At 41.8% G+C, this 8,480-nt stretch overlaps 1 protein-coding gene across 1 annotated transcript in view; it reads right to left on the bottom strand.

The window, feature by feature from the left end:
* Window positions 1–118: 118 nt before the first annotated feature.
* Window positions 119–8,480, bottom strand: part of CARD6 (caspase recruitment domain family member 6) — a 21,960-nt gene continuing 13,598 nt past the window's right edge. The window contains exon 3 of the mRNA XM_003792992.3: window positions 119–2,376. Within this exon, the coding sequence (XP_003793040.1) occupies window positions 185–2,376 (2,192 nt within the window). The 3' untranslated portion in view covers window positions 119–184. The remainder of the gene's footprint in view (window positions 2,377–8,480) is intronic.

Raw genomic sequence — 8,480 nt, 5'->3', positions numbered from 1 at the left:
CTGTGGTCCCAGCTACTTGGGAGGCAGAGGCAGGAGACTTGCTTGAGCCCAGGAGTTGGAGGTTGCTGTGAGCTGTGATGCCACAGAACTCTACCCAGAGGGATAGCTTGAGGCTCTGTCTCAAAAAAAAAAAAAGGATGGCCTGGATGAAAAATACATTTTACCTATCTCTGGAGCAAGCTCTTTAACGCTTTGCTCCCCTTTTGGGCCCCACTTTTGGGTGGTATGCTTTGGCCTGGGAAGAACTGGTCCGGGATGAATTGGGTTGAGAGGGTCTGGGCTGAGAAGGCTTAGATTGAGTAGATCTGGATGGAGGTTTAGCTTGGGAGGATCGGGGCTGAGGGGCTTTTGTCGGAGAGGGTTTAGGTTGTGAGGGCACAGGGTGGGAGGGTTTAGAGTGTAAGGGTTTGACTTGGGATGGCTTGGACTGAGTACTCTTGGACATGGGATGGGTCCCTGTTTGAGAAGCTGGATTTGAAGGCCTACCCTGTGTTTTTCGCTTGACTTCTTGCTGAGAAGCAGGTCCTACCAGTTTTTTAGGGTGAGGATCTTCAATATGAGATGTTGCTTTCATAACTTTTCCAGGTGTTTTGGGGAACTGTGCTTCTTGGATGCAGGTTTGCCTAGGCTGTGGCCTCCCTACTACTCCAGTGGGCTGTGAACCCAGGGAATGGGAGTGACCTCCCTGGGAAACCCCAGACCTTTTAAATGTTCCCATTGCTTGTGGTCTCTTAGGACAGGCATGTGCATGCTGAAAAATGGGTCTTGGTGGTCTCCCAAACATTCTATTCAAAGGGTGTCCCCAAGCAGGTCTTATAAATTTCATAAATCTTGCACCTGAATAGAACCTCTGGGGTTGAAAAGATTGAATACCAAAACTTCTGCCTCGGCTCTGGGGCCTTGCATTCTGAAAAGGCAAAGGACAGAACCACCTAACCCTCTGCTGTGACCCAAAGCCCATGAAGCGAGGGGCTTTGAAGGGAAAACGGTTAAAGTTACCCCCAGTTCTTGCTGGTAGTGGCCAAGAGCTTTCCAGATGAGGCCTGAATACTGGGGTATGATGGAAATTCTGATGGTTCCAGCCAACCTCACAACTAGCCCCAGGCTCTCTTATAGGCATCTGAGCGTGGCTTCTAGATGAACTTCCTGGCTGACTATATCTTTGTTGTCCCTCACCATCAGCTGTTCCAGCCATGTTATCATCAGGGAAAATGTGAACTCCTTGAGTGTTCTCAAAGTCTTGATCTACCTGAATCCCCAACTCCCTGGCCAGGGAAGCCATGTCCTCCACGGACACATATCTGAGTGAGGAGGAAGACATCACTTCCCGGAGGGCAGCTCGGAGGCCTTCCATATTCTTCCTGGCATCCTCAGCTTCCTCCCTCTCCCAAGTAAGTAACTGTGATGGCTTCAATTTCAGGATCCTCTGGAAAATCTGAGCCTCTTCACTTTCCCTAGCTTGGGAACTGAGGATGAAGTAGCATCTTGCAATGGCAGCTTCTCCTAAAAACATTAGCAAGTCCCATTCCTTCTCACCTAAGCAGCTGGTAAAAAAAATCACAGCTGAAGAAACTTCCATCAAAAAACCAAACTGGGTCCAAAAGCCTTCTAGGTCTCCACGAAGGTTGGTCACAGCAATAGGCTTTTGGAAAACACTAGGGTTTTCCTTTAAATCATCACTATCAGGAAAACACCACGTTATCTCAACTAGGCCATCAGAGATTTGCCGGGGAAGCACCAGAGCAGGTGAATCTTGATGAAGAAAGATTCTATGAGATTTCTGTTGGGCAGGGTTGAACAGTCTGTTGAGGATTCTAGACTTGGAGAAGCTACAGTGTCCTAAACGCACAAAAGAGATGACAGGCACCTTCATGCAGGTCAGAAACTTCTCTGTATCCTCTATGGGCTCTCCAGAAGACCGTGTTGATGGCTTTTTCACATCCTTCATGGCCCCCAGCATTAAGATGCTTTTGTTGTTTTCTGCATCTGGCAGTAGCAAGGGAAGAGCAAACTGGCATTGATACATGTTTGACATGATTTCCTGTTGCAAAGAGCTGTCTGAACATAGCATGGCGGCACAAAGGACATCCAGAGGATTGATGTATTGTGTGTCTTGAATTTCCAAATTCTCCAATCCAGTCAGCAATCCACCTTTGTTATCTTCATCCAGAACCTTGTGCCTGAGAATTGGGTCTCTAGCTGTGACATCCAGGGCTTGAACTTTCATCAGGAAATTCCAGGCTAAGTCTCCTGGAGTCTCAGGCGTCCACTCACATCCTTTTTCTAAAGAGAATTTTTTAACACAATCTGGCAGAAGCTTTCTGCTTCTGTCCATGTTCAAACATGACAGGACATCTTTAAACACCTTTCTTCTTTCTGTAGGAGAGAAGACACTAGTGAATGTCATGTACAGAATCTTAGTTTCCCTCCCTGACTTTTTACATTAAATTAGTAACTGACATATTCACTGCAAAAAGATGAAACAATGCAAATAAAGTGAAAGTCTCCATTCACCACTCTGTCAAGTTCACGTTCCTTCGGGAGACACGTCAATGTGGTACAGTGTGTTTCCTTCCCACCCTTTTCCTGTGCAAGGACATAATTATGCATGCACATGTACAAACGTGGTTTTGCTTAGGAGATGCTATTTTGTTTTTATATAAATGATATCATATTAAATAAATGATTCTTCAACCTCTTCTCACTTAATGGTATTTCTTGCAAATTCTTCCTAGATGGCTTGGTGCCTGTGGTTCAAGCGGCTAAGGTACCAGCCACATATACCTAAGGTGGCGGGTTCGAATCCAGTCTGGGCCTGCCAAAACAATGACGGCTACAACCAAAAAATAGCTGGGCGTTGTGGCAGGCGCCTATAGTCCCAGCTACTTGGGACGTGGAAGCAAGAGACTCACTTGAGCCCAGGAGTTAGAGGTTGCTGTGACCTGTGATGCCACGGCACTCTACCCAGGGGGACAGCTTGAGGCTCTGTCTCAAAAAAAAAAAATTCTTCCTAGGTAGCACATATAAAGATCTACTGAGTTCACTTCAGCCATTTGATGGTCTTCCATGGTTTTGAAGGGCTATTACTTACTTAACTATTTCCTATGGATCATCACTTAGTCTTCTTTTTTTCATTTTTGCTAATGTTTGTAGACGGCCATGAAGAACTCTGTTTAAGTTATGTTATATACATGTGTGAGGAATTCTCTAAGTTGATATCAATTTCTTTATTAAACTTCTTAAGTTTAGAGAAACTGAAGATTTTTATTTCCATCAAAGTTTTCTCAGAATTTACATGCTGTGCCTAATTTTTCCTAATTACTTATTTTCTAATATATCATCTAGCTACGTAAAAATACAGAAGTAGTACGTAGTAGAGAAAGATCAAAGTGGATTGCGACCCCTGATAGATGGCCACCTGGCACAAAAGGGTAAAATCTTTTAAAAGAGCCCATAAGAAACAGTAGTAGTAAGAGAAAAGCATGAATTATAGTAATCAATAAAAGTAATTATAAGAAATCCTGGGCTAGTCTTGAAGTTGTTTCAACAGGTATATCTTGGCTTGGTGCCCATAGCACAGTGGTTACGGCGCCAGGCACAAGCACCGAGGCTGGCGGGTTTGAGCCTGGCCCGGGCCAGCTAAACAACAATGACAACTGCAACCAAAAAATAGCTGGGCTTTGTGGTGGGCACCTGTAATCCCACATACTTGGGAGGCTGAGGCAAGAGAATCACTTAAGCCCAAGAGTTTGAGGTTGCTGTGAGCTGTGATGCCACAGCACTCTACCAAAGGTGACATAGTGAGACTCACTCTAAAAAACAAACAAACAACAACAACAAAAAAAACCCAATTATATGTGTTGATCAAGAAGATGAAGGGGATTATGATGCTAGCGTGAAGAATTCCCAGAGAAGGCAGTGCCAAAATGAGTGTGGGAAAGCTTTGACACTCTGCTCTTGCCTGTTTCATTAAGTTTGAGAACTCATCCAGGAAAAAGCACTACATACCTCATTGCTGAATATCACCACAGGCACTTTCCAAGTACTCCTCTTGGGAAGCTATGCTCCGTCACCAGCCCCAGTCTATCCTTCAAAGCAATTTTGGAACTCTTTATCTGGAATGACCATCATAGCTATTGTCCTATGAGGTCTAACAGCTGAGTTTGTGAACTTATCCCAGAAAAAAAATGCTACATTCCTCATTGGTAAATATCACTACAGTCACCAGTTGGTCAGGGAAGTTGACCCAAGTGTAAGGTGACCAGATTTTAACACTGGTAAAGCGGGACACCATGGGGGGGGACGAGGCCTGACAACAATGCAAACTTTGATAAGCAATTCTCAATAATCAGTTCTCAACAATTATTTGCTATTATTAAAGTTTAACATTATAAAATTAACAAAAATAATATAAAACGCATATCCTGGTGAAATAGCCACGTGGCAGCCGAAAACCGTATATTCTCTTCCTGTTCTCCAGTGTTCCCTAGCTTGTCCATTCTTTCCAAAAATTGGGGCTTTTTTAAAACGCTGCAGGACGCAGGACAAATTGTTAAAAATCAGGACTGTCCCACCAAAAGCAGGAAGTCTGGTCACCTTGGGGGGGGGGGCTACTTGTTTGTTCCAGCTCCTCCTGAGCTAATTGTCCTTGCCTAGAAGCAAGGGAGGGAGCCAGTCTCCTTCTGATACCTTGCCCAGGAGGGGAGTAGGGAGTTTACATTAGCCTTTTCATTTCCAAATGAAGTTACATTAACCTCTTCATTCCCAAATGGAGTTACATTAACCTTTTCAGCAGCCGAAATCATATATTCCCTTCCCATTCTCCCGCTGTTCCCTAGCTTGTCATGGATTCTTTCCAAAAATCGGGACTTTTTAAAAACGCTTCGGGACACAGGACAAATTGTTAAAGAGTTGGGACTGTCCCGCCAAAAGCGGGACATCTGCTCACCTTACCCTTACCCCAAGCCAGGTAGGGTTCTACCTTTAAATGGGCCTGTGAGACCCTGAGGCAGAGTTTGGGAGAACCCTGCTGTTCTGCTCACCAGCTGTCTATTCTCCTCTCCTTGGTTATAAAAACTCAAAGAACCCAGAAAGGGGTGTGCTTGCTTTCCTACTGATCTCGGAACTAGCAAGGCTCCTCCTTGAGTTCCTGGCAGCCATCTTGCCATCACCAAGGCAGGGCTTGCCTGAGAGTGCAACAAAACCAGAGGAAAGCAGGGTGAGAGATGAATGGGGACTGGTTGGATTTTAAATAAAAATTCCCTTTGGAATATTTTCAAAGATAATTTGAAAGATTTAATGAGGCATTAAGTGAATTGTTTACACGTCTTCTTCCTCATTAAGCTTGGGAAAACATAGTCTAGTTTTCATATGGAACCATAGGTAGCAGTCAAACATTTTGCTTTGCAAAGTCTATGGTTGCTTTCAGATAGTGCAAGGAATACATTTGCATGTATTCAAAATAATTCTAAGGAAAAGCATCTAAGTTTTTCTGGGAAAAAAATCAGCTAGACTTATCTTAATGTCATATTGACTCTAAAATCTCAATCTGGACTTTATAAGTAAACTAAAATACAATTAGTAGTACTGAAATTATAAAAAGTGAAAATATGTTTTTTTCTGATGGAAGGGGATGGATATTGAATTATAGTAAAATGAGTAAAAAAGCAACATTAAATAGAAACATTAAGTTTCTAGAAGTAATGATTATTAAATAACATTAATTAACCACTTAATTTTTGTCAAGTACCATACTTCCTAGTCATTTTACATATGTAATCTTATTTATTCTTTATAACAACCTTATGTGGGTATTTATGATTATCTAGTTTCCATTTGATAGTTAAGGAAATGACCCAAGTTTGGAGAGTTAGTGAGCAACAGACCTGGGATTCAAACTCATTCAGCGTTTGAACTCTAGACTTTTTTTATGATGTCCATGTCTCTTCTGTTACATTCTGCTGCTTCTCAAGTAATGAAATGAAAATTATTGATAAGTTCAAATAAACACATTAGCAAACTTTCCCTTGATCTGATGTAATTTCCCCTTTTTTGATTTGTGCCTTTCTTTTTAGTGTGATTTCATGAATACTTTCAGTTTATTGTAAGAAAGAACTGGCTATAGAGATTGTAAAATTCACATATACAGGTGTTTGGGATTCCAAACTTAGATGCTTCTGAATATGAACTTGGAAACCAAATAGCAGGAATGTAGACATTCAAGAGATAGCAGAAAATGAGCTTCCAAAGATGGCTAATCATTGTGAGCTGACTGGAAAAATAACCCCTCAAGAATTGGAATTGGAGGCTTGGCACCTGTGGCTCAAGTGGCTAAGGCGCCAGCCACATACACCTAAGGTGGCGGGTTCGAATCCAGCCCGGGTCCACCAAACAACAATGACAGCTGCAACCAAAAAAAATAGCTGGGCCTTGTGGCGGGCGCCTGTGGTCCCAGCTACTTGGGAGGCAGAGACAGGAGAGTCACTTGAGCCCAGGAGTTGGAGGTTGCTCTGAGCTGTGATGCCAGGGCATTCTACCTAGGGGGATAGCTTGAGGCTCTGCCTCAAAAAAAAAATAAATAAAAAGAATTGAAATTGGAGAATTTGGAATAAGGTCACAAAAGGACTTAAAAGATATGAAATAAGGGAAAAGAACAAGTTCAGATATTAGTTGACATGAACAATTAAGGATATAAATTTGGAGAGATAAAACTTAAATCTCTGAGCCACCTATGGATCTCAACCCCCAGAACTCAGGAGAAATTGCTGAGGTGGTCTATGATTTGAACATACTAGATCTTAAAAGACCACTTGGAATTCCTTCCTTGGAGAAGATGGGAATGTGCAAGGATAAGGACCCCTGAAGCACTAGGCAGAACTGGTTCAGCAACTATGGGCTAATAGGTGAATCTGTAACCTGTTACCCATTCTCATCCTTGGACTAAGGTACTATGTTCTAAGCATTTTAAGAGGAGATCAAGGCTTCAAGAAGGAGATAATGCGCATTTTACTAAAAAGCAAGTGAATGTTGAGTGACTAACGGAAAAATTAAGGAGGCTTGGCCCTATCTGTATTAGGGAACCGTTCATATAAGTTACAGAAAATAATGGGGAGGGTTGGGAATAAGGAGAGTAACTGCCAAACTTCCTAAAACATGAAAACGACTCTCAAGAATCTAGGAAGTTACCAACTCCAATTCAAACTCTTCATCTTGTTTAATTTTGGAAGTTCAGAAGAGACCTTGCAGAAGTCATGTGCCCCTGCTTGCCTGGATGGGTGGAACACCAGGGCCATTTTACCAGGAGGATCATGACTAGGAGAGGTCCTCCATGAACCACTGGGTGCCCAGAAGTTATCTGGCCCCACCCTGAAGAGTGGCTTCATGCTCACTGAAATAAAGGCTACCTAAAGTGGTGATATATTTTTCAGGATCTGAAAGTCCATAAACAAACAAACAAAAAAAATTTTGAGGGAAAAGAAGAATGAATAAGGAGAGTAGAGGTGAGATGAGTAGAATAGAAACCACGAGGGTGCTGTGCTCATAGGAGATGAAAATTGTGTTATTTCACAAATTTTCCAATTTAGATATTTTTTGCCAACCAAAAATATGAATTCTAGGTATTATCATAATACTCTTACAATGCAAAAATCTATGAGTACTCAGGAAATCTACTACACATTGATTCTGATATTTGTAACTTCTGACTAAGAAGGTTCCTATAGTTTCCCTGTTCCAAGGGGTCTAAGGAACATCAAGAGACCAGACTTTCTATTTCCTTTCTAATCTATGGATCCCTTTACAAAACCAAAGATATTACAACTTATTGCTACTAATTGCCCCAAAATCCTGACCCTAGACTAGGCATTTCTAATGTTGGTTTTGTTGAGATGTCTTAGAATTCGAGCAGGCATCAGAAAACTTCGATTTTTGCCTCTAGTTCCATCACCAAAGAGCTATTTGTCTTTGGAAAATCAGTTAACCTCTATGTAATTTAGTTTTTCCATCTGTCAAATGGGAATAATATGATCTCAACTACTTCACTGGGCTTTAAGGATTAAATGAGCTAATACATGTGAAAGGATCTTAAAACTTCTGAACCATTGTGTAAGTATAAAAGATGATCACCCAAAGCTGAGGAGTGCCAAAAATAGAAATGTTTATGAATTACCCTGAGTTAAGAAATTGGAAGTCATTTGTGGAAGTTCATCATTTATTTGGGAATTATTAAGTATGTGCCTCAGAATCTAGCCATTGAACTGGCAACTTGGCCCGTGGACTTATTTTCTCTGGGCCTGGGAGGTGCTTAGCATTGGCCATCAAACAGGAAGACAAGCTCTAGCAACTGTATGGCACTTCTAAACTCTGGGCTGAATTCTATATTGAGTAATTTATGAAAACAATCTAGGTAGACATTTAATGGAATCTCTTAGAATTGCATAACCATGCACATTCACTTACACCTAACTAAACATAAGCTTTTG

This window comes from Otolemur garnettii, unplaced genomic scaffold (assembly GCF_000181295.1).
Source record: "Otolemur garnettii isolate 467f Iridium unplaced genomic scaffold, OtoGar3 scaffold00063, whole genome shotgun sequence".
Taxonomy (NCBI): domain Eukaryota; kingdom Metazoa; phylum Chordata; class Mammalia; order Primates; family Galagidae; genus Otolemur; species Otolemur garnettii.
Note: the sequence above shows the minus strand (reverse complement) of the source record. Positions and strands in the feature narration are given on the sequence as shown.